Genomic DNA, 25,008 nt, shown 5'->3' with positions numbered 1-25,008 from the left:
TGTGTACATGTGTATTTTAACTGCATAGGTCGCTATATGCCCGCTTGGAGAGCGACACATCAGCAGCAGGAAAGCAGGTGTGCTAAGGCACAGGCTTTCTATGCTGCTTGTATTGCACGTACTGAAGTGTTCATTTGTATTTATGCTTGTATGCTATACACTGCACTGTACAGTCGCTAGTCTTAGCTATATTCTCCTGGAACGGCTAGACTACAGCAGCAGAAAACCAAGGGTGCTGGGGCACAGGTTTTTTTCTATGCTGCTTGTATTGCATGGGCTGCAGTGTGCATTTGTACTTGTGCTTGTATGCTATACATTGCACTGTATGGTCACTCTTCTGGGCTATATTCCCCTAGATGACTAGTCTACAGCAGCAGAAGAGCAGGGGTGCCAGGGCACAGGCTTCTATGCTGCTTGTATTGCTTGTGCTGCAGTGTTCATTTGTACTTTATGCTTGTATGCTATACATTGCACTGTACGGTCACCAATCTTGGCTATATACTTCTAGATGGCTAGTCGGCAGCGGCAAAAAAGCAACACAGATTTTCAGTGCTGTTTTTACTACATGGGATGCTGTTCATGACACCGTCCCATTGTGTGCATGCTCCCCTGTAGCACTTCGTCTGCCGGGGTCTCTAGCACTTCGTCTGCCGGGGTCTCTACTAGTCGTGGCCAAAGAAACCACCTGTCATCCCTGTCCAAGGACAGGGACGGAGTTGCAGTTTCGACAGATATATTGTCATAAGATAGAGACTTGCAGTCCAGACAGGCCATGGGCAATCTTCCTGACCAACCTCATTTGGAACGGGGGGGTCCCAGGAGGACTCTCTGTATGATAAGGCAGCTCTCCAGGACTTTGATCCTGACATCGCTATCAATCCGGATACACCGGATGGTAACGCCATACGGAATGATCCTATAGCGTCCATCAATGGAAGGTTGGATCTTTCTCCCTCAGCTCCCCCAGTGGAGGAGTCAGCTTCACAGCAGGAGAAGTCCCTTTTCAGTATCTCAAACGGATATTGAGTATTTTTCTGGCCACGCTGACTTCAGAGAAGCAGTCCAGAAACACCACGCTTACCAGATAAGCGTCTTCTCCAAACGTTTTTAAGATACACGTTATCCCTTTTCCCCTGACGTGGTCAAGCGCTGGACCCAGGGTCCAAAGGTGGATTCTCCAATCTCCAGGCTTGCATATAGAGCCATAGTTGCACTGGAGATGGGGCTTCACTTAAAGATGCCATTCACAGACAGATGGACTCTGGTTGAAATCTGTCTAGGAGGCTATCGGCGTGTCGGTTGCTCCGGCATTCACAGCCGTATAGGCAACCTAACCTTTTCAGCTGTTCTTGCGCAGCTGGCCTTGAGCACATGTACATCTGTACCGCAGAGGCGTCCGTAACTCCGCAATGTCTGCACTGCGACTTACCCTATTAATGCTGTCCTAAAAGTACAGTCGAGGTTTCGGTCCTTCCCAAGCTCGGGCAGGTCCCAATTGTCCTCGTGCAAAAGGGCTACAAAACCTCAGACGGGCTCAGATTCCGGCCGGGCTCAATCACGCCCAAGGAAGGCAGCCGGAGGAACCGCTACCAAGGCGGTCTCCTCATGACTCTCAGCTCTCTCTCTCTCTCCGCATCCGCGGTTGATGGCAGACTCCCCCGCCTTTGGCGACATTTAGCTGCCACAGGTCACAGACCGGTGGGTGACGGACATTGTGCTCACGTGCACAGGACAGTGTTCTGTTCTCGTCCTCCGACTCCATTCTTCAGAACGGCCCCACCTCCCCACCGAGCAGATGCCCTGCTGCAGGCGGTGGACGCTCTAAGAGCAGAAGGAGTGGTGATCCCTGTCCCCCCTCAGGAACGAGGGCGAGGGTTTGTACTCCAATCTCTTTGTGGCTCCAAAAAAGGACGGCTCCTTCCGTCCTGTTCTGGACCTAAAACTGCTCAATAAGCATGCGAACGCCAGGCGGTTCCGGATGGAATCCCTCCGATCCGTCATTACCTCAATGTCTCGAGGAGACTTCCTTGCCTCAACAGACATCAAAGATGTCTATCTCCACGTGCCAATTGCTACGGAGCACCAACGTTTTCTACGTTTTGTGATAGGAGACGACCATCTTCAGTTCGTAGCTCTGCCATTCGGTCTGGCGACAGCCCCACGGGTGTTCACCAAGGTCATGGCAGCAGTGGTAGCAGTCTTGCACTCTCAGGGACACCCGGTGATCCCTTACTTGGACGATCTACTCGTCAAAGCACCCTCCCTCGAGGCATGACAACGCAGCCGGAATGTTACGCTGGAGACTCTCCAGACTTTCGGGTGGATCATCAATTTGGCAAGGTCAAATCGGTCACCGACTCAATCACTAACGTATCTCGGCATGGAGTTCACACTCTATCAGCGATAGTGAAGCTTCCGCTGAACAAGCAGCGTTCACTGCAAACAGAGGTGCAGTCTCTCCTTCAAGGCCAGTCGCACCCCTTAAGGCGCCTCATGCACTTCCTAGGGAAGATGGTGGCAGCCATGGAGGCAGTTTCCTTTGCGCAGTTTCATCTGCGCCAACTGCAAGGGGACATTCTCCGCCAATGGGACGGGCAGTCAACCTCCCTGGACAGGAAAGTCTCCCTTTCCCAGACGGCCAAGGACTCTCTGCAATGGTGGCTTATTCCCACCTCATTGTCACAGTGAAGATCCTTCCTACCCCCATCCTGGGCAGTGGTCACGACAGATACGAGTCTGTCAGGGTGGGGAGCAGTTTGTCTCCGCCGCAGGGCTCAGGGGACGTGGACTCAGCAGGAGTCCACCCTTCAGATCAATGTTCTGGAAATCGGGGCAGGGTATCTTACCCTACTAGCTTTCCAGCAGTGGCTAGAAAGAGAGCAGATCCGAATCCAGTCGGACAACTCCACAGCGGTGGCATACATCAACCACCAAGGAGGGACGCGCAGTCGGCAAGCCTTCCAGGAAGTCCGGCGAATCCTCATGTGGGTGGAGGACACAGCATCCACCATATCCGCAGTTCACATCCCGGGCATAGAAAACTGGGAAGCAGACTTCCTCAGTCGCCAGGGTATGGACGCAGGGGAATGGTCCCTTCACCCGGACGTGTTTCAGGAAATCTGTCGCCGCTGGGGGGTGCCGGACGTCGACCTAATGGCGTCTCGGCACAACAACAAGGTCCCGGCATTTATGGCACGATCGCGCGATCACAGAGCTCTGGCGGCAGACGCCTAAGTGCAAGATTGGTCGCAGTTCCGGCTCACATATGTGTTTCCACCTCTGGCACTCTTGCCCAGAGTACTGCGCAAAAAATCAGATCCGATTGCAGCCGCGTCATACTCGTCGCCCCAGACTGGCCGAGGAGATCGTGGTACCCGGATCTGTGGCATCTCACGGTCGGCCGACCGTGGTCACTACCAGGCTGGCCAGACTTACTGTCCCAAGGGCCGTTTTTCCATCGGAATTCTGCGGCCCTGAACCTGACTGTGTGGCCATTGAGTCCTGGATCCTAGCGTCTTCAGGATTATCCCAAGGGGTCGTTGCCACCATGAAACAGGCTAGGAAGTCCACCTCTGCTAAGATCTACCACAGAACGTGGAAGATTTTCTTAACCTGGTGCTCGGCTCAGGGAGTGTCTCCCTGGCCATTTGCATTGCCTACTTTTCTTTCCTTCCTGCAATCGGGGTTAGAAAAGGGCTTGTCGCTCGGCTTCCTTAAGGGGGAAGTCTCGGCACTATCCGTGTTTTTTCAGAAGCATCTAGCACGTCTTTCTAAGGTGCGCACGTTCCTACAGGGGGTCTGTCATATCGTACCCCCGTACAAGCGGCCGTTAGATCCATGGGATCTCAACAGGGTATTAGTTGCTCTCCAGAAGCCGCCTTTCGAGCCTCTGAAGGAAGTTTCCTTTCTCGCCTGTCACAGAAGGTGGCGTTTCTCGTTGCGATCACATCGCTTCGGCGAGTGTCTGAGCTGGCAGCTCTGTCATCCAAGGCTCCCTTCCTGGTGTTCCACCAGGACAAGGTAGTGCTGCGCCCCATTCCGGAGTTTCTCCCTAAGGTCGTATCCTCATTTCATCTTAATCAGGATATATCCTTGCCTTCCTTTTGTCCTCATCCGGCTCACCGGTATGAAAAGGACTTACGTTTGTTAGATCTGGTGAGAGCACTCAGACTCTACATTTCCCGCACGGCGCCCGTGCGCCGTTCCGATGCACTTTTTGTCCTTGTCGCTGGTCCGCGCAAGGGGTTGCAGGCCTCTAAAGCCACCCTGGCTCGATGGATCAAAGAACCAATTCTAGAGGCCTACCGTTCTGCGGGGCTTCCGGTTCCTTCAGGGCTAAAAGCCCACTCAACCAGAGCCGTGGGTGCGTCCTGGGCATTACGACACCAGGCTTCGGCTCAACAAGTGTACCAGGCAGCTACCTGGTCCAGTCTGCACACTTTCACCAAGCATTATCAGGTGCATACCTATGCTTCGGCGGATGCCAGCTTAGGTAGAAGAGTCCTGCAGGCGGCAGTGACACCCCCGTAGGGGAGGGCTGTTTCTTCAGCGCTCTATTGGGAGACCCAGACGATTGGGGGTATAGCTACTGCCCTCCGGAGGCCACACAAAGCACTACACTAAAAAGTGCAAGGCCCCTCCCCTTCTGGCTATACCCCCCCGTGATATCACGGGTTCTCCAGTTTTAGCTTTGTGTGCGAAGGAGGTCAGACATCCATGCATAGCTCCACAGATTTTAGTCAGCAGCAGCTGCTGACTATGTCGGATGGAAGAAAAGAGGGCCCATGTAGGGCCCCCAGCATGCTCCCTTCTCACCCGTGGATGGTGTTGTAAGGTTGAGGTACTTATTGCTAGTACAGAGGCCGGAGCCCACATGCTGTTTTCCTTCCCCATCCCCATGAGGGGCTCTGGGTGAAGTGGGATCTTACCGGTCTCCAGGCACAGAGACCGAGCTCCATCCACAGACCCAAAAGAACCTGCTGGATATGGAGCTGAGTATCGTCAGGGACAGGAACAGCAGCAGTAGAGCAATTTGTGCTAAGGCACAAGCTTTCAATGCTGCTTCGCTTGCATGTGCTGCACGGTTTATTGTTATGATATACATTCACTGTATGTCGCTATTCTTGGCTAATGCGCCCAGATAAACAGACAAAAGCAGCAGTAGAGCAATGGTGCTACGGCACAAGTTTTCAATGCTGCTTGACTTGCATTGGCTGCAGTGTTTACTGTCATGCTTGTATGCTATACATTCACTGTATGTCGCTATCCTTGGCTAATGTTCCTGGATAAATAGACAACAGCAGCAGAAAGGCTAGGGTGCTAACGCGCAAGCTTTCAATGCTGCTTGGATTGCATGGGCTGCAGTGTTTACTGTCATGCTGTATGCTATACATTCACTGTATGTCGCTATCCTTGTCTCATGCTCCTAGATAAATAGACAACAGCAGCAGAAGAGCAAATGTGCCAAGCCACAAGTTTTCAATGCTGCGTGTACTACATGTGCTGAAGTGTTTATTTGTACTTCATGCTTGTATGACTATTCACTGTACGGTCGCTATCCTCGGCTAGGCTCTTAGATAGCTAGACAACAACAGCAGAAAAAGACAAGTTGCCAATGCACGGGCTTTCTATGCTGCTTGTACTGCATGTCATACGGTTTCAGGACCCCCAGTGCGTGCAATTGCTCAACCGGGGTCTCTGCTATATGTGGCCAAAGGAACCACCTGTGATCTCTGTCCAGAGACAGGGACGAAGTTGCAGTTTTTCCGCTGATATATTGTCTGTGACTATGACTGACATCTTACAGACTTTGCACCCCAAGCAGACCGTGGGCAATATGGTTGCAATGACCCTGGCCGCCCTGATCTGGAGCATCTCAAGGCGCCAGAGTGATTCCAGGCATCCCAGAGAGCAGGCATCCGACACGGTCGACAGTCCCAGATGGCCTAAGCGGGCTCGCTGGCATTAGCCCTCGACTACATCACTGGGCAAGGTCCCAGCTGGAGTACTCTCTGTACGATGAGGCAGACGTAGCTGTTCAGGACTCTGTTCCTGAGACCGCTCTCAATCCGGATACACCGGATGGTGACGCTATAGTGAATAATCTTATTGCGTCCATCAACGAAAGGTTGGGTATTTCTCCCTCAACTCCTCCAGTGGAGGGGTCAGCTTCACAGCAAGAGAAATCTCTATATATTGAGTACTTGTTTAGCACTCTGACCCCAGAGACGCAGTCCAGAAACGACACGCTTATCACGATAAGCGTTTCTCCGACCGTATTAATGAGACACGTGTCGCTCCCCCTGACGTGGTCAAGCGCTAGACCCAGTATCCAAATGTGGATCCCCCAATCTCCATGCTTGCAGCTAGATCTATAGTTGTAGTGGTGGATAGGACTTCACTTCAAAAGGCCATTGACAGGCAGATTGGCCTCTGGTTGCAATCTGTCTATGAAGCTATCGGCAGGTCGGCTGCTCCGGCAGTCGCAGCCGTGAAGGCACTCCAAGCTATTTCAGCTAGTATTGCGCAGAGGGTCGCTGTCACAGGTACTCTCGGTCCCAGCAGCGTCTTTAACTCGCAATGTCGGCATGGCGAATCATGCTGTTATTGCTGTCCGAGACTCTACGAGCCGGACGTCAGTGGCATCCGCCAACTCCGTGTTTTTACGCAGAGGCTAGTAGTTGAGAGATTGGAACAGAGGCTGCTTCCAACGAAGTGCTTAACCAGGTTGCCTTTATCTAGTGATAGTCTGTTGGTAAGGGTTGAATGAAATCATTCAACTATCCAAGACGACTCAAAAAGCCCAGAAGGGCATAGATTCCTAGCGGGCTCAATTCACGCCCGGGGAAGGCAGCCGGAGGATCCGCTACCAAAGCGTTTTCCTCATAATTTTCAGCCCTCTCACTCCGCAACCGCGGGGGGGCAGACTCCCCCGCTTTAGCGGCATTTACCTACCGCAGGTTGAGGGCCTGTGAGTGAGAGTCAGTTTGTTTTCAAACTACCGCACCGACCGAGCCGAGGCTCTTCTGCAGGCGGAAAGAGCGGTAATCCCTGTTCCTCTTCAGGAACCAGATACGCATTTTGCCCCGACCTGGTCGTGGTGCCAAAATAGGACGGCTCCTTCCGTCCCGTTCTGGACTTTATACTGCTTAACGAGCACGTGAAAACCAGGCGGTTCCGGATGGCATCACTCCGCTCCGTCATTGCCTCTCTGTCTCAAGGAGTTTTCCTAGCTTCAATAGACATCAGGATGCTTATCTACACGTGCCGATTGCTCCGAGGCACCGGCGTTGGCTACGATTCGTTATTAAAGACGAGAATATTTCGTTTCGTAGCCATACCCTTTGGCTGGCGACAGCCCCACGGGTGTTCACCAAGTTCGTGGCAGCAGAGGGAGCAGTCCCGCGCTCTCACGGTCACTCTGTGATCCTTTACTTGGGCAATCTACTGGTCAAGGCACTCTCCTTTACGAGCATGCCAACACAACCTGAACATGGCGCTGGACCCTTCCCAGAGTTTCGGGTGGGTCTTCAACTTGTCAAGGTTGAACCCAATCGCTGGCATCTCCTGGAGAGTTTTCACACTCTCTCAGCGATAGTGAAGCTTCCGCTGGACAAACAGCGTTCACTACAGACGAGGGGACAGTCTCTCCTTCAAGGAGGCGCCTCATCCAGAGGCGAGTTTTAGCTTTTCCAGACGGTCAAAGACCATCTTCAGAGGAGTCCACTCTTCAACTCAGTGGTCTGGAGCTCTGGGCAGTGTATCTTGCACTGCAAGCCTTCCTGCAGTGGCTGGAATGCAAATAGATCCGAATTCAGTCGGACTATCCACAGCGGTGGCATACACCAACCACCAAGGCGGACTACGCAGTCGACAAGACTCCCAAGAGGTCCGGCGGATTCTGCTATGGGTAGAAGACAGAGCATACACCATATCAGCTGTTCACATCCCGGGCGTACGACACTAGGAAGCAGACTTCCTCAGTCGCCAGGGCGTGGACGCAGGGGAATGGGCTCTGCACCCGTTTGTTTGCAAGAATTCTGTAGACGCAGGATGAAGACGGACGTCGACGTCATGGCTTCTCGGCAACAACAAGGTCCCGATTTTCATGACGCGGTCTTACGATCAAAGAGCTCTGGCGACAGGCGCCTTGGCTCAGGATTGGTCACAGTTCCAGCTACCGATTGCTGCCACACCATCCTCGTCGCCCCAGACTGGCCGGGGAGGTCGTGGTACCGTGATCTGTGGCATCTCACCGTCGGTCGACCGTGAGCACGACGTCATTGCCACCATGAGACGGGCTAGCCAGCCGCGGTCTGCCAAGATCTACCACAACTCGTGGAAGATATTCTTATCTTAGTGTTCTGCTCAGGGAGGGTCTCCCTGGCCATCGGCATTGCCTCTTTGCCTTCCCTCCTGCAATCTGGTTGGGAAAGAGGTTGGTCGCTCGGCTCCCTTTAAGGGCAAGTCTCGGCACTATCCGTGTTCTTTTCAGAAGCGTCTAGCACGTCTTCCTAAGGTGCGCACGTTACTACAGGGGGTTTGTCATATTGTGCCCCCGTACAAGCGGCCGTTAGATCCATGGGATCTGAACAGGGTACTAGTTGCTCTCCAGAAGCCGCATTTCGAGCCTCTGAGGGAAGTTTCCCTTTCGCGCCTGTCACAGAAAGTGGCCTTTCTGGTTGCGATCACGTCGCTTCGGCGAGTGTCTAAGCTGGCGGCTCTGTCATTCAAGGCTCCCTTCCTAGTGTTCCACCAGGACAAGGTAGTGCTGCGCCCTATTCAGGAGTTTCTCCCTAAGGTTGTATCCGCGTTTCTTCTTAATCGGGATATACCCTTTCCTTCCTTTTGTTCTCATCCGGTTCTCCGGTATGAAAAGGATTTACAGTTGTTAGTTCTGGTGAGAGCACTCAGAATCTACATTTCCCGCACGGCGCCCATGCGCCGCTCTGATGCATTTTTTGTCCTTGTCGCTGGTACGCGCAAGGGGTTGCAGGTTTCTAAAGCCACCATGGCTCGATGGATCAAAGAACCAATTCTTGAAGACTACCGTTCTGCGGGGCTTCCGGTTCCTTCAGGGCTGAAGGTCCATTCTACCAGAGCCGTAGGTGCGTTTTGGGCATTACGACACCAGGCTACGGCTCAACAGGTGTGCCAGGCAGCTACCTGGTCGAGCCTGCACATTTTTTCACCAAACATTATCAGGTGCATACCTATGCTTCGGCGGACGCCAGCCTAGGTAGAAGAGCCCTGCAGGTGGCAGTGGCTTCCCCATAGGGGAGGGCTGTCTTGCAGCTCTAACATGAGGTATTTCTTTACCCACCCAGGGACAGCTTTTGGACGTCCCAATCGTCTGGGTCTCCCAATAGAGCGCTGAAGAAGAAGGGAATTTTGTTACTTACCGTAAATTCCTTTTCTTCTAGCTCTTATTGGGAGACCCAGCACCCGCCCTGTTGTCCTTCGGGATTTTTTTGTTGTTTGCGGGTACACATGTTGTTCATGTTGAACGGTTTTTCAGTTCTCCGATGTTACTCGGAGTTAATTTGTTTAAACCAGTTATTGGCTTTCCTCCTTCTTGCTTTGGCACTAAAACTGGAGAACCCGTGATATCACGGGGGGGTATAGCCAGAAGGGGAGGGGCCTTGCACTTTTTAGTGTAGTGCTTTGTGTGGCCTCCGGAGGGCAGTAGCTATACCCCCAATCGTCTGGGTCTCCCAATAAGAGCTAGAAGAAAAGGAATTTACGGTAAGTAACAAAATTCCCTTCTTTGCAGCCCTAACATGAGGTATTTCTTTACCCACCCAGGGACAGCTTTTGGACGTCCCAATCGTCTGGGTCTCCCAATAGAGCGCTGAAGAAGAAGGGAATTTTGTTACTTACCGTAAATTCCTTTTCTTCTAGCTCTTATTGGGAGACCCAGCACCCGCCCTGTTGTCCTTCGGGATGTTTTTTGTTGTTTGCGGGTACACATGTTGTTCATGTTGAACGGTTTTTCAGTTCTCCGATGTTACTCGGAGTTAATTTGTTTAAACCAGTTATTGGCTTTCCTCCTTCTTGCTTTGGCACTAAAACTGGAGAACCCGTGATACCACGGGGGGGTATAGCCAGAAGGGGAGGGGCCTTGCACTTTTTAGTGTAGTGCTTTGTGTGGCCTCCGGAGGCAGTAGCTATACCCCAATCGTCTGGGTCTCCCAATAAGAGCTAGAAGAAAAGGAATTTACGGTAAGTAACAAAATTCCCTTCGTTCGGGGGGTGGATACGTTGGCCCCCCTATATTTGCCGCTTTCTGGCTTGTTTCCAGCTGGATGAGAATGTGCAGCTGCTGTTGAAGCGCTATGATTCTGACCCCGGCGCTGCAGCCGATCAGCCGCCTGACAGCAGCGACAATCCCAAAGGCGCAGAGACTGCAGAGGAGCCGCTTACAGAGGAGTCCGGCACCAAAGGTACCGAGAGCCGCGGCTGCGGATGAGCGACCGCTCCGGGGGGATCCTCCTGTCACATCGGCCGAAGCAGATCAGGAGCTCCAGACACAGAGGGGTTAATGTGATAACAAAAGAAATTCTAAACTACAAGATTACATTTTCTGGTCGCCCCTAAATTATGCGCAAAATTCAATAACAGACGATCAAAACGCAGCATCTGCGCAAAAATGGTGCCGCTAAAATCGTCAGCTCGAGACGCAAAAAAATGAGCCGTCACAGAGCCCCAGACCCCGAAAAATGAGAGCGCTGCGGGGCGCGGAAAATGGCGCAAAACGTGCTCCTCTTTCTTTGGACAAACTTCTGATTTTTTTTATATTTTAGCCCCTGAGATAAAAGTAAAATGATCCATGTTATGTGTCTACGACGTGAGGCGTCACGCACCCCCCGACGTGAGGCGTCACGCACCCCCCGACGTGAGGCGTCACCCCCCCCCCTTGACGTGAGGCGTCACCCCCCCCCCCCCGACGTGAGGCGTCACACCCACCCCCCGACGTGAGGCGTCACACCCACCCCCCGACGTGAGGCGTCACACCCACCCCTCGACGTGAGGCGTCACACACTGACGTGAGGCATTTACGCTTCTTGTGTCTTCAGTCTTTGTACTTGTCATTGATCACCATTAACCCGTCTGTGTCTGGAGCGCCTGACTCTGCAGCAGTTCTCTCCCCGGCCTCCGGCACCGTCCGGTAGAGCTGTGTCTCCGCTGGGCTCCGTCTCCGGCAGGCCGGGCTGTATCCTCGCCATGTCCATGTATACTCTCCTGTACCTTGTATTATATATTCACTGCTCTCTGATGTCTGCAGACTCCGCGGCGGCTCCGGCAGCAGCTCCGGCGGCGGCTCCGGCAGTGCACGCCTCCCCCGCCGTCCTCCCAGAATCCTCGCTGACGTTTCTGGCCACGCTGGCCTGCAGCACCGCGGAGGAGATCGAGCTGCAGCTGCAGGAGCGCATGCAGTTCAGTAAGCGAGCCGTGTCCTGCGTGGTGGAGACCTCCAGCAAGCTGCACGGCCGGACGCAAGAGCTGAGCGCGCGCGGCGCTGGTGAGTGGCCCCCGTTGTGCTGGCCCCAAGCAGAGAGCATTATGGGATGTCACTCTGTGTACGCTCTGCCCACAGACTCCGATCAGGTGGAGGAGACGCAGCGAGCGCTGAACAGGGAGACCTTCAGTGAGAACCACAAACTGCAGGACCTGGCCACCGTCCTCCAGGAGAAGCATCACCGCATCTCTCTACAGGTGCAGACCCCCCACACCACCCTCAGGGGGCTCCCTCCATAGCGAGGCCTCCTCCGCTCTGACCTGTCCTCTGTGTCCTCCAGCACCATGAGCTCCAGGACCGCGTCACTTCATCAGAAACAAAGGTGTCTGAAATGGAGCGAAGCATCGAGGACCTGCAGTGGGACATCGAGAAGCTGCGCAAACACGAGCAGAAGCTCAACCGCCACCTCGCCGAGGCGCTGGAGCAGGTACGTGCCCACGGCCGGTCACTGTGCTGCGCGGTACCTCCACCGCGGCCATCCCACCAGCCCTACCCTGCGGCCATCCCACCAGCCCTACCCTGCGGCCATCCCACCAGCCCTCCCCCGCGGCCAAAGCCTCCAGCCCTCCCCCGCGGCCAAAGCCTCCAGCCCTCCCCCGCGGCCAAAGCCACCAGCCCTCCCCCGCGGCCATCCCACCAGCCCTCCCCCGCGGCCATCCCACCAGCCCTCCCCCGCGGCCATCCCACCAGCCCTCCCCCACGGCCATACCACCAGCCCTCCCCCACGGCCAAAGCCTCCAGCCCTCCCCCGCGGCCAAAGCCTCCAGCCCTCCCCCGCGGCCAAAGCCTCCAGCCCTCCCCCGCGGCCAAAGCCACCAGCCCTCCCCTGCGGCCATTCCACTGTATCCCCACCAACCCTCCCCTGTGGCCATCCCACCAACACTCCCCCGCGGCCATCCCACCAGCACTCCCCCGCGGCCATCCCACTGTTTCCCCACCAGCCCTCCCCTGCGACCAACCTGCTCTGTCCCCCTCCTTCAGGATCCGTCTTTCTGGGGGGCCATCCTGCTCAGTTACCCACCCTCCAGGTTTGTTTCTCCGGGGGGCCGTCCTGCTTGGTTCCCCACCCTCCAGGGCCATCCTGCTCGGTCCTCCTTCCTCCGGGGGTCTGTCCTGCTCGGTCCCCTTCCCTCCGGGGCCGTCCTGCTCGGTCCCCCTCCCTTCGGGGCCGTCCTGCTCGGTCCCCCTCCCTTCGGGGCCGTCCTGCTCGGTCCCCCTCCCTTCGGGGCCGTCCTGCTCGGTCCCCCTCCCTTCGGGGCCGTCCTGCTCGGTCCCCCTCCCTTCGGGGCCGTCCTGCTCGGTCCCCCTCCCTTCGGGGCCGTCCTGCTCGGTCCCCCTCCCTTCGGGGCCGTCCTGCTCGGTCCCCCTCCCTTCGGGGCCGTCCTGCTCGGTCCCCCTCCCTTCGGGGCCGTCCTGCTCGGTCCCCCTCCCTTCGGGGCCGTCCTGCTCGGTCCCCCTCCCTTCGGGGCCGTCCTGCTCGGTCCCCCTCCCTTCGGGGCCGTCCTGCTCGGTCCCCCTCCCTTCGGGGCCGTCCTGCTCGGTCCCCCTCCCTTCGGGGCCGTCCTGCTCGGTCCCCCTCCCTTCGGGGCCGTCCTGCTCGGTCCCCCTCCCTTCGGGGCCGTCCTGCTCGGTCCCCCTCCCTTCGGGGCCGTCCTGCTCGGTCCCCCTCCCTTCGGGGCCGTCCTGCTCGGTCCCCCTCCCTTCGGGGCCGTCCTGCTCGGTCCCCCTCCCTTCGGGGCCGTCCTGCTCGGTCCCCCTCCCTTCGGGGCCGTCCTGCTCGGTCCCCCTCCCTTCGGGGCCGTCCTGCTCGGTCCCCCTCCCTTCGGGGCCGTCCTGCTCGGTCCCCCTCCCTTCGGGGCCGTCCTGCTCGGTCCCCCTCCCTTCGGGGCCGTCCTGCTCGGTCCCCCTCCCTTCGGGGCCGTCCTGCTCGGTCCCCCTCCCTTCGGGGCCGTCCTGCTCGGTCCCCCTCCCTTCGGGGCCGTCCTGCTCGGTCCCCCTCCCTTCGGGGCCGTCCTGCTCGGTCCCCCTCCCTTCGGGGCCGTCCTGCTCGGTCCCCCTCCCTTCGGGGCCGTCCTGCTCGGTCCCCCTCCCTTCGGGGCCGTCCTGCTCGGTCCCCCTCCCTTCGGGGCCGTCCTGCTCGGTCCCCCTCCCTTCGGGGCCGTCCTGCTCGGTCCCCCTCCCTTCGGGGCCGTCCTGCTCGGTCCCCCTCCCTTCGGGGCCGTCCTGCTCGGTCCCCCTCCCTTCGGGGCCGTCCTGCTCGGTCCCCCTCCCTTCGGGGCCGTCCTGCTCGGTCCCCCTCCCTTCGGGGCCGTCCTGCTCGGTCCCCCTCCCTTCGGGGCCGTCCTGCTCGGTCCCCCTCCCTTCGGGGCCGTCCTGCTCGGTCCCCCTCCCTTCGGGGCCGTCCTGCTCGGTCCCCCTCCCTTCGGGGCCGTCCTGCTCGGTCCCCCTCCCTTCGGGGCCGTCCTGCTCGGTCCCCCTCCCTTCGGGGCCGTCCTGCTCGGTCCCCCTCCCTTCGGGGCCGTCCTGCTCGGTCCCCCTCCCTTCGGGGCCGTCCTGCTCGGTCCCCCTCCCTTCGGGGCCGTCCTGCTCGGTCCCCTTTCCTCCGGGGCCGTCCTTCTTGGTCCCCTTTCCTCCGGGGCCGTCCTGCTTGGTCCCCTTTCCTCCGGGGCCGTCTTTCTTGGTCCCCTTTCCTCTGGGGCCGTCTTGCTTGGTCCCCTTTCCTCCGGGGCCGTCTTGCTTGGCCCCCCTCATGTCCCTCATGTTTCCTCTTTGTTCTCCTGCAGCTGAATTCTGGACACCACATCTCTGGAAGTTCTGGAAGTTTCCAGGGAGGACAGACGACATTGACGGTGCAGAAGGTAATGGGGTCCTGGGTGGTCCGCCGATGCTGAAGTCCTCTGTGCTGCTGCCACCATTTGCATTGTGTCTGTTCCCAGTTTGAGATGCTGAATGCTGAACTGGAGCAGAACCAGGAGCTGGCGAACGGGCGGATGTGTGAGCTGGAGAAGCTGCAGAACGAGCTGCAAGCGGCCGTGCGGCTGAAGGAGAAGCTGAAGGTGCGGGACCGAGGCTTGGGTAGGGGGTCTCTGGGGTTGGGTAGGGGGTCTCTGGGGTTGAGTAGGGGGTCTCTGGGGTTGAGTAGGGGGTCTCTGGGGTTGGGTAGGGGGTCTCTGGGGTTGGGTAGGGGGTCTCTTGGGTTGGGTAGGGGTTCTCTTGGGTTGGGTAGGGGGTCTCTTGGGTTGGGTAGGGGTTCTCTTGGGTTGGGTAGGGGGTCTCTTGGGTTGGGTAGGGGGTCTCTGGGGATGGGTAGGGGGCCTCTGGGGATGGGTAGGGGGCCTCTGGGGATGGGTAGGGGGTCTCTGGGGTTGGGTAGGGGGTCTCTGGGGTTGGGAAGGGGGCCTCTGGGGATGGGTAGGGGGTCTCTTGGGTTGGGTAGGGGGTCTCTGGGGTTGGGTAGGGGGCCTCTGGGGTTGGGTAGGAGGCCTCTGGGGATGGGTAGGGGGTCTCTGGGGATGGGTAGGGGGCCTCTGGGGATGGGTAGGGGGTCTCTTGGGTTGGGTAGGGGTTCTCTTGGGTTGGGTAGGGGTTCTCTTGGGTTGGGTAGGGCGTCTCTGGGGTTGGCTAGGGCGTCTCTGGGGTTGGGTAGGGCGTCTCTGGGGTTGGGTAGGGCGTCTCTGGGGTTGGGTAGGGGGTCTCTGGGGTTGGGTAGGGGGTCTCTGGGGTTGGGTAGGGGGTCTCTGGGGTTGGGTAGGGGTTCTCTGGGGTTGGGTAGGGGTTCTCTGGGGTTGGGTAGGGGTTCTCTTGGGTTGGGTAGGGCGTCTCTGGGGTTGGGTAGGGCGTCTCTGGGGTTGGGTAGGGCGTCTCTGGGGTTGGGTAGGGCGTCTCTGGGGTTGGGTAGGGCGTCTCTGGGGTTGGGTAGGGCGTCTCTGGGGTTGGGTAGGGCGTCTCTGGGGATGGGTAGGGCGTCAATGGGGGTTGGGTAGGGGGTCTCTTGGTTCTTCCTCTCTTCACCAGGTTGCTATTCTTCCAGCTGGATCTGCGGACCCTCCCGGAGGAGGCGGTCAGAGGGACGCAGGACTTCCGCTGTCTGCAGTCCCAGTTCTCTCTTCTGTATAACGAGTCGCTGCAGGTGAAGACGCAGCTGGACGAAGCGCGAGCGCTGCTCCTGAGCACAAAGAACAGCCACCTGCGGCAGATCGAACGCATGGAGGTGAGCACTGTGCTGGGGTCATTATTACTCATGGCCGCTGTGTTGTGACCGCTCGCTCTGCTTTCTGCATCCACAGAGTGAGGAGCTGTCAGTACAGAAGAAGCTGCGCACGGAGGTGATCCAGCTGGAGGACACGCTCGCCCAGGTGCGCAAGGAGTACGAGATGCTGCGGATCGAGTTCGAGCAAAACCTGGCTGCCAATGAGCAAGCAGGTAACGGAAGGCGTGACACGCCCCCCAACGCTGCGTGACGTGCCCCCCAAATGCTGAGTGACACGCCCCCCAACGCTGCATGAAGTGCCCCCCGATGCTGCGCGACGCTACCCCTCCCCCACTGCTGTGCGACGATGTCTCCCGCCCCCCGACGATGCGCTACGTGCACCCCCACAATGCTGCACAACCTGACCCCCCCCCTTGATGCTGAGCGACTGGTCCCCCCAATGCTGCGTGACCCCCCCCCCCACTGTTGCGCATCGTGCCCCCCTCACTGCAGCTCGTCACAACCCCTCCTCCATTGCTGCGCGACCTGGCCATATCTGGGGGATGACACGTGTCGTTTTCTAGGTCCCATTAATCGTGAAATGCGTCATCTGATTGGAAGTCTCCAGAACCACAACCACCAGCTGAAGGGTGATGTGCAGCGGTACAAGCGCAAGGTGCGCGACGCCCAAGGAGAGGTGAGCAAGGTGAGGGGGCGGGGGGGGACAGGTGCCCGGGGTGGCCTCTGTGTCTGACACCCCCATGTGTCTTGGTCCCGGTGTGACGCCCCCGTGCGTCTTGGTCCCCGTGTGATGCCCCCGTGCGTCTTGGTCCCCGTGTGATGCCCCCGTGCGTCTTGGTCCCGGTGTGACGCCCCCGTGCGTCTTGGTCCGGTGTGACGCCCCCGTGCGTCTTGGTCCCGGTGTGACGCCCCCGTGCGTCTTGGTCCCGGTGTGACGCCCCCGTGCGTCTTGGTCCCGGTGTGACGCCCCCGTGCGTCTTGGTCCCGGTGTGACGCCCCCGTGCGTCTTGGTCCCGGTGTGACGCCCCCGTGCGTCTTGGTCCCGGTGTGACGCCCCCGTGCGTCTTGGTCCCGGTGTGACGCCCCCGTGCGTCTTGGTCCCGGTGTGACGCCCCCGTGCGTCTTGGTCCCGGTGTGACGCATCTCTGTGGCAGCTGCATGCTGTAATTTTTCGTTTTCCCATCCCTGCAGATGCGTCTTCAGGTCCCCCTAGGTCCGGTACCTGGACTGTCAACTGCTGAAGTCACCGCTCCGGTCGTCAAAGAAGAAGAAGCCGGGGCAGAAGTGAAGAAGGAGCCTCTTGTGCTTCCGCCTCGAGACCCGGAGATGCCCACAACCCCAGAGGTCAAGAAGGAGGAAGAGGAGCAGAAAAAGGAGCTAGAACGGAGCAAGATTCGAGAACTGGAACGGGAGAAGGAGCGAGAGCGGGAAAAGGAGAGAGAGCGGGAGAGAGACAAGCAGAAGAGCGAGGACCCCAAGAGGAAGGACACAGACATCCTGAAACAGCTCCGAGCAGAACTCAAGTGAGAGGCATTCCCTCTACCTCCTGGCCCGCTTCTCAGGACTGCCGACCTGTCCTTTCCCCGCAACCTCTGCTATACTCTCCCAAGACCTCTGCTGTCCTTTCCCTTCAACCTCTGCATTCCTTTTTCCCCCGACCTCTGCTGTCCTTTCCCCCCGACCCATGCTATACTCTCCCCAACCTCTGCTGCACCACCTCTGATGCCTGACTCTGACCTTTACTGCTTGTCCCTGATCTATGTGCCCACTTCTGCTGCCCTCCCCCTTGACCTTGGCTGCTCGACCTCGGCTGTCCTTCACCCAACCTTGGCTATCCTTCCCCGGAATTCGGCTGCCCTTCCCCTGACCTTTGCTGCTCAACCTCATCTGCCCTTCCCCCAACCTCTGCTGCTCGACCTCGGCTGCCCTTTCCCTGAGCTCGGCTGCCCTTTCCCTGAGCTCGGCTGCCCTTTCCCTGAGCTCGGCTGCCCTTTCCCTGAGCTCGGCTGCCCTTTCCCTGAGCTCGGCTGCCCTTTCCCTGAGCTCGGCTGCCCTTTCCCTGAGCTCGGCTGCCCTTTCCCTGAGCTCGGCTGCCCTTTCCCTGAGCTCGGCTGCCCTTTCCCTGACCTCGGCTGCCCTTTCCCTGACCTCGGCTGCCCTTTCCCTGACCTCGGCTGCCCTTTCCCTGACCTCGGCTGCCCTTTCCCTGACCTCGGCTGCCCTTTCCCTGACCTCGGCTGCCCTTTCCCTGACCTCGGCTGCCCTTTCCCTGACCTCGGCTGCCCTTTCCCTGACCTCGGCTGCCCTTCCCCTGACCTCGGCTGCCCTTCCCCTTGTGCCCATTTCTGCTGTTCTTCACCCCTACTTATGCTGGTTGACCTCTGCTGTTCTTTCCCCATCCTCTGATGCCCGACTTTGACCTCTGCTTCTGTCCTTGATCTCTCCCCCCACTTCTGCTGCTCTTCCTCTGACCTCTGCTGCTTGACCTCTGCTGCTTGACCTCTGCTGCCTTTCCCCTTGACCTCGGCTGCCCTTCCCCTTGACCTCAGCTGCCCTTCCCCGACGTCTTCTCTCTTTTCCCTTGACCTCGGCTGCCCTTCCCCGACGTCTGCTGTCCTTTCCCTTGACCTCAGCTGCCCTTCCCCGACGTCTGCTGCCCTTTCCCTTGACCTCGGCTGCTCTTACTCCGACCTCAGCTGCCCTTACCCCGACATCTGCTGCCCTTTCCCTTGACCTCGGCTGCTCTTACTCCGACCTCGGCTGCCCTTACCCCGACGTCTGCTGCCCTTTCCCTTGACCTCGGCTGCTCTTACTCCGACCTCGGCTGCCCTTACCCCGACGTCTGCTGCCCTTTCCCTTGACCTCGGCAGCTCTTACTCCGACCTCGGCTGCCCTTACCCCGACGTCTGCTGTCCTTTCCCTTGACCTCGGCTGCTCTTACTCCGACCTCGGCTGCCCTTACCCCGACGTCTGCTGTCCTTTCCCTTGACCTCGGCTGCTCTTACTCCGACCTCGGCTGCCCTTACCCCGACGTCTGCTGTCCTTTCCCTTGACCTCGGCTGCTCTTACTCCGACCTCGGCTGCCCTTACCCCGATCTCTGCTGTGCGCTCGACACTTAGACCGGTAATCTTTTGTTCTTTTAGAAAAGCCCAGGAGAGTCAGAAGGAGATGAAGCTGCTCCTCGATATGTATAAATCTGCCCCTAAGGAGCAGCGGGACAAGGTGCAGCTGATGGCAGCTGAGAGGAAGACCAAAGCTGAGGTGTGTGGGTGCCCTTCTCCCGGAAGGCAGCGCCTCACAGCCTAGCATGACCCCCTTATGTTCTTCACAGGTGGAGGAGCTGCGATTACGGGTTCAAGTGCTTGAAGAAAAGGATCGTCGGGAACGGAAGAAGCTGGCGGATGAGGAAGCACTGCGAAAGATTAAGCTTGCAGAGGAGCAGATCGAACACTTACAGCGGAAACTCAGCGCAACCAAGCAGGTGAGTGTGGTCTGGCCACAGGTGAGGCAGGTGAGTGTAGTCTGGCCGCAGGTGAGTGTGGTCTGGCCGCAGGTGAGGCAGGTGAGTGTAGTCTGGCCGCAGGTGAGTGTGGTCTGGCCGTAGGTGAGGCAGGTGAGTGTGGTCTGGCCGCAGGTGAGTGTGGTCTGGCCGCAGGTGAGTGTGGTCTGGCCGCAGGTGAGTGTGGTCTGGCCGCAGGTGAGTGTGGTCTGGCCGCAGGTGAGTGTGGTCTGGCCGCAGGTGAGTGTGGTCTGGCTGCAGGTGAGGCAGGTGACTGTGGTCTGGCCGCAGGTGAGGCAGGTGACTGTGGTCTGGCCGCAGGTGTGAGGCAGGTGATTGTGGTCTGGCCGTAGGTGAGGCAGGTGACTGTGGTCTGGCCGCAGGTGAGTGTAGTCTGGCCGCAGGTGTGGCAGGTGAGTGTAGTCTGGCCGCAGGTGTGGCAGGTGAGTGTAGTCTGGCCGCAGGTGTGGCAAGTGAGTGTGGTCTGGCCGCAGGTGAGGCAGGTGAGTGTGGTCTGGCCGCAGGTGAGTGTGGTCTGGCCGCAGGTGAGGCAGGTGAGTGTGGTCTGGCCGCAGGTGAGGCAGGTGACTGTGGTCTGGCCGCAGGTGAGGCAGGTGACTGTGGTCTGGCCGCAGGTGAGGCACGTGAGTGTGGTCTGGCCGCAGGTGAGGCACGTGAGTGTGGTCTGGCTGCAGGTGTGGCAGGTGAGTATGGTCTGGCCACAGGTGAGGCAGGTGAGTGTAGTCTGGAGGCAGGTGAGTGTGGTCTGGCCGCAGGTGTGAGGCAGGTGAGTGTGGTCCGGCCGCAGGTGAGTGTGGTCCGGCCTCAGGTGAGTGTGGTCCGGCCGCAGGTGAGTGTGGTCTGGCCGCAGGTGAGGCAGGTGAGTGTGGTCTGGCCGCAGGTGAGGCAGGTGACTGTGGTCTGGCCACAGGTGAGGCAGGTGACTGTGGTCTGGCCGCAGGTGAGGCACGTGAGTGTGGTCTGGCCGCAGGTGAGTGTGGTCTGGCCGCAGGTGAGGCAGGTGAGTGTGGTCTGGCTGCAGGTGTGGCAGGTGAGTATGGTCTGGCCACAGGTGAGGGAGGTGAGTGTAGTCTGGAGGCAGGTGAGTGTGGGCTGGCCGCAGGTGTGAGGCAGGTGAGTGTGGTCTGGCCGCAGGTGAGTGTGGTCTGGCCTCAGGTGAGTGTGGTCTGGCCGCAGGTGAGTGTGGTCTGGCCGCAGGTGAGTGTGGTCTGGCCGCAAGTGAGGCAGGTGAGTTTGGTCTGGCCGCAGGTGAGTGTGGTCTGGCCGCAGGTGAGGCAGGTGAGTGTGGTCTGGCTGCAAGTGAGGCAGGTGAGTGTGGTCTGGCTGCAAGTGAGGCAGGTGAGTGTGGTCTGGCCGCAGGTGTGAGGCAGGTGAGTGTGGTCTGGCCGCAGGTGAGTGTGGTCTGGCCGCAGGTGAGTGTAGTCTGGCCGCAGGTGAGTGTGGTCTGGCCGCAGGTGTGGCAGGTGAGTGTAGTCTGGCCGCAGGTGTGGCAGGTGAGTGTAGTCTGGCCGCAGGTGTGGCAGGTGAGTGTAGTCTGGCCGCAGGTGTGGCAAGTGAGTGTAGTCTGGCCGCAGGTGTGAGGCAGGTGAGTGTGGTCTGGCCGCAGGTGTGAGGCAGGTGAGTGTAGTCTGGCCGCAGGTAAGGCAGGTGAGTGTGGTCTGGCCGCAGGTGAGTGTGGTCTGGCCGCAGGTGAGTGTGGTCTGGCCGCAGGGAGGCTGCCGCGGGTGACCGCCTCGTCTTGTATGCAGGAGGAGGAGGCGCTGCTCTCGGAGATGGATGTGACGGGGCAGGCGTTTGAGGACATGCAGGAGCAGAACATCCGCCTGATTCAGCAGCTACGAGAAAAGGACGACGCCAACTTCAAGCTTATGTCAGAGCGGATCAAATCCAACCAGATCCACAAGCTGCTGCGAGAGGAGAAGGAGGAGCTGGCGGAGCAGGTGCAGGGCCTGAAGACACAGGTAACCCCTGCGGGCCATCCTGGGGCGTCCGGGGGATGCAGGGACCGCTCTCATGGCTTCTTCTCGGCAGGTGGACGCTCAGCTGTTACAGGTGCAGAAGCTGGAGGAGAGGGAGCGCGTGCTGCACACCTCCCTGGCTGCCATTGAGAAGGAGCTGACGCTCAGGACACAGGCGCTAGAGATCCAAAAGAGAAAGGTAAGTGGACTCCTGGGCCAGACACTGGGCAGCCATGCTGGTTACTGACCCTACACTTATTCTAGGCAGTGGAAGCCGCTCAGCTCGCCGAGGACCTGAAGGTCCAGCTGGAACATATAGTCAGCACGCTACGCGACACGCAGAGCCTGGTGTGTGACAACCGCTCCGCCAAGGAGAAGGAATCATTCAGCCTGAAGAGAGCACAGGTAATAAGCCCGCCTACACGAGAACGCGGGTAACGTCTCAGAATGTCCTGCCCCGTCCCCGTCTACACGAGAACGCGGGTAACGTCTCAGAATGTCCTGCCCCCGTCTACACAAGAACGCGGGTAACGTCTCAGAATGTCCTGCCCCCGTCTACACAAGAGCTCGGGTAACGTCTCAGAATGTCCTGCCCCCGTCCCCGTCTACACGAGAACGCGGGTAACGTCTCAGAATGTCCTGCCCCCGTCTACATGAGAGCGTGGGTAACGTCCCAGAATATCCTGCCCCCGTCTACACGAGAGCGCGGGTAACGTCCCAGAATATCCCGCCCCCGTCTACACGAGAGCGCGGGTAACGTCCCAGAATATCCCGCCCCCGTCTACACGAGAGCGCGGGTAACATCCCAGAATGTTCTATCCCCATCTACACGAGAACGCGGGTAACGTCTCAGAATATCCTGCCCCGTCCCCGTCTACACGAGAGCTCGGGTAATGTCCCAGAATGTCCTATCCCCATCTACACGAGAGCGTGGGTAACGTCCCAGAATATCCTGCTCCCATCTACACAAGAGCGCGGGTAATGTCCCAGAATGTCCTATACCCATCTACACGAGAGCGTGGGTAACATCCCAGAATGTCCTGCCCCATCTACACGAGAGCGCGGGTAACATCCCAGAATATCCTGCCCCATCTACACGAGAGCGCGGGTAACATCCCAGAATGTCCTGCCCCATCTACACAAGAGCACGGGTAACATCCCAGAATGTCCTGCCCCCGTCTACACGAGAGCGCGGGTAACATCCCAGAATATCCTGCCCCCGTCTACACGAGAGCGCGGGTAACGTCCCAGAATATCCTGCCCCCATCTACACGAGAGCGCGGGTAATGTCCCAGAATGTCCTGCCCCCATCTACACGAGAACGCGGGTAACATCCCAGAATGTCCTGCCCCATCTACACGAGAACGCGGGTAACGTCCCAGAATGTCCTGCCCCATCTACACGAGAACGCGGGTAACATCCCAGAATATCCTGCCCCATCTACACGAGAGCGCGGATAACATCCCAGAATGTCCTGCCCCATCTACACAAGAGCACGGGTAACATCCCAGAATGTCCTGCCCCCGTCTACACGAGAGCGCGGGTAACATCCCAGAATATCCTGCCCCCGTCTACACGAGAGCGCGGGTAACGTCCCAGAATATCCTGCCCCCATCTACACGAGAGCGCGGGTAACGTCCCAGAATATCCTGCCCCCATCTACACGAGAGCGCGGGTAATGTCCCAGAATGTCCTGCCCCCATCTACACGAGAACGCGGGTAACATCCCAGAATGTCCTGCCCCATCTACACGAGAACGCGGGTAACGTCCCAGAATGTCCTGCCCCATCTACACGAGAACGCGGGTAACATCCCAGAATGTCCTGCCCCATCTACACGAGAACGCGGGTAACATCCCAGAATGTCCTGCCCCATCTACACGAGAGCGCGGGTAACATCCCAGAATGTCCTGCCCCCGTCTACACGAGAACGCGGGTAACATCCCAGAATGTCCTGCCCCATCTACACGAGAACGCGGGTAACGTCCCAGAATGTCCTGCCCCATCTACACGAGAACGCGGGTAACGTCCCAGAATGTCCTGCCTTTCATTCTATGTTCCAATATGGCTGATCTTCCCCCTATTAACCCTCCGTGTTCTGTGTAGGAGGACGTTTCGCGCCTGCGTAGAAAACTGGAGAAACAAAAGAAGATGGAGGTTTATGCAGACGCCGATCAGATCCTACAGGAGGAGATCAAAGAGTACAGAGTAAGGGTGCTGCTCCGAAAGCGATGGTGCGGGACCTGGGGGTGCCTGCAGGGGTAAATTGAGCGGCATGGGGTTACTAGCAGGGGTGAAACACAGGGCAGGGGTGAAACATGGGGTGCCTGCAGGAGCAGCGATGAGGCACTGGGCCCGGAGATGCTTCGGGGGGCAGGAATGAGGTGTGGGGTCCGGGCATGCATGTGGGGGCAGGAGTAAGGCATGGGGTGCCTGCAGGGGGAGAGGTGAGGCACCAGGCCCGGGGACACATGCTGGGTCAGGGGTTGAGGTGCGGGCCCGGGGTGTTTGTGGGGGCAAAAGGAGAGGCATGGGGGCAGGGTGAGGTGCGGGCCCGGGGTGCTTGAGGGGGCAGGGTGAGGTGCAGGCCCGGGGTGCTTGAGGGGGCAGGAGGAGAGGCATGGGGGCAGGGTGAGGTGCAGGCCCGGGGTGCTTGTGGGGGCAGGAGGAGAGACATGGGGGCAGGGTGAGGTGCGGGCCCGGGGTGCTTGTGGGGGCAGGGTGAGGTGCGGGCCCGGGGTGCTTGTGGGGGCAGGGTGAGGTGCAGGCCCGGGGTGCTTGTGGGGGCAGGAGGAGAGACATGGGGGCAGGGTGAGGTGCGGGCCCGGGGTGCTTGTGGGGGCAGGGTGAGGTGCGGGCCCGGGGTGCTTGTGGGGGCAGGGTGAGGTGCGGGCCCGGGGTGCTTGTGGGGGCAGGGTGAGGTGCGGGCCCGGGGTGCTTGAGGGGGCAGGAGGAGAGGCATGGGGGCAGGGTGAGGTGCGGGCGCGGGGTGCTTGTGGGGGCAGGGTGAGGTGCGGGCCCGGGGTGCTTGTGGGGGCAGGGTGAGGTGCGGGCCCGGGGTGCTTGTGGGGGCAGGAGGAGAGACATGGGGGCAGGGTGAGGTGCGGGCCTGGGGTGCTTTTGGGGGCAGGAGGAGAGACATGGGGGCAAGGTGAGATGCGGGTCCAGGTTGCTTGTGGGGGCAGGGTGAGGTGCGGGCTCGGGGTGCTTTTGGGGGCAGGAGGAGGTGCGGGCCCGGGATGTTTGTGGGGGCAGGAGGAGAGGCATGGGGGCAGGGTGAGGTGCGGGCCCGGGGTGCTTGTGGGGGCAGGGTGAGGTGCGGGCCCGGGGTGCTTGAGGGGGGCAGGAGGAGAGGCATGGGGGCAGGGTGAGGTGCGGGCCCGGGGTGCTTGTGGGGGCAGGGTGAGGTGCGGGCCCGGGGTGCTTGAGGGGGCAGGAGGAGAGGCATGGGGGCAGGGTGAGGTGCGGGCCCGGGGTGCTTGTGGGGGAGGTGCGGGGCACTGCTCTGACATTCATGCTTGTACCCGTAGGCCCGTCTCACCTGCCCCTGCTGTAACACCCGTAAGAAGGACGCCGTCCTCACTAAGTGTTTCCACGTCTTCTGCTTTGAGTGTGTGAAGACCCGATACGACTCCAGACAGAGGAAGTGCCCCAAGTGTAACGCCGCCTTCGGAGCGCACGATTTCCACCGAATTTATATAAACTGACGGGAGAATGTGAACAGACTCTAAATAATAAAGCTGTGGGCGGGAAGCGAAAGTGTGATGGGAACAATAAAGGTGAACTGGAAGCGCACAACGTC

General features: G+C 59.1%; 1 protein-coding gene across 1 annotated transcript; it reads left to right on the top strand.

Annotated features, from left to right (window-relative positions):
* The first annotated feature begins 7 nt into the window (after positions 1-7).
* Positions 8-25,008, top strand: RNF40 (ring finger protein 40). Its single transcript, XM_075319914.1, has 18 exons — positions 8-11; positions 10,227-10,442; positions 11,285-11,521; positions 11,597-11,715; positions 11,799-11,945; positions 14,302-14,376; positions 14,455-14,574; positions 15,549-15,728; positions 15,805-15,940; positions 16,292-16,413; positions 16,920-17,251; positions 18,873-18,990; positions 19,061-19,210; positions 20,998-21,210; positions 21,281-21,406; positions 21,472-21,612; positions 23,313-23,414; positions 24,737-25,008. Exons 1-18 carry the CDS (start codon positions 8-10, stop codon positions 24,911-24,913), a joined length of 2,715 nt encoding a protein of 904 aa, XP_075176029.1. The 3' UTR covers positions 24,914-25,008.

The sequence above is a fragment of the Anomaloglossus baeobatrachus genome, chromosome 7 (assembly GCF_048569485.1).
Source record: "Anomaloglossus baeobatrachus isolate aAnoBae1 chromosome 7, aAnoBae1.hap1, whole genome shotgun sequence".
NCBI lineage: Eukaryota > Metazoa > Chordata > Amphibia > Anura > Aromobatidae > Anomaloglossus > Anomaloglossus baeobatrachus.
The sequence above is the reverse complement of the archived record's forward strand: the minus strand, read 5'-3'. Positions and strand labels throughout refer to the sequence as shown.

What these genes read in the sequence shown, in the direction of transcription:
- RNF40 (XM_075319914.1), top strand. An exon ending in ATCACCGCATCTCTCTACAG is followed by an intron (nt 11,716 to 11,798) that starts GTGCAGACCCCC and finishes TGTGTCCTCCAG; the next exon opens with CACCATGAGCTCCAGGACCG. An exon ending in AGAGGAAGACCAAAGCTGAG is followed by an intron (nt 18,991 to 19,060) that starts GTGTGTGGGTGC and finishes TGTTCTTCACAG; the next exon opens with GTGGAGGAGCTGCGATTACG.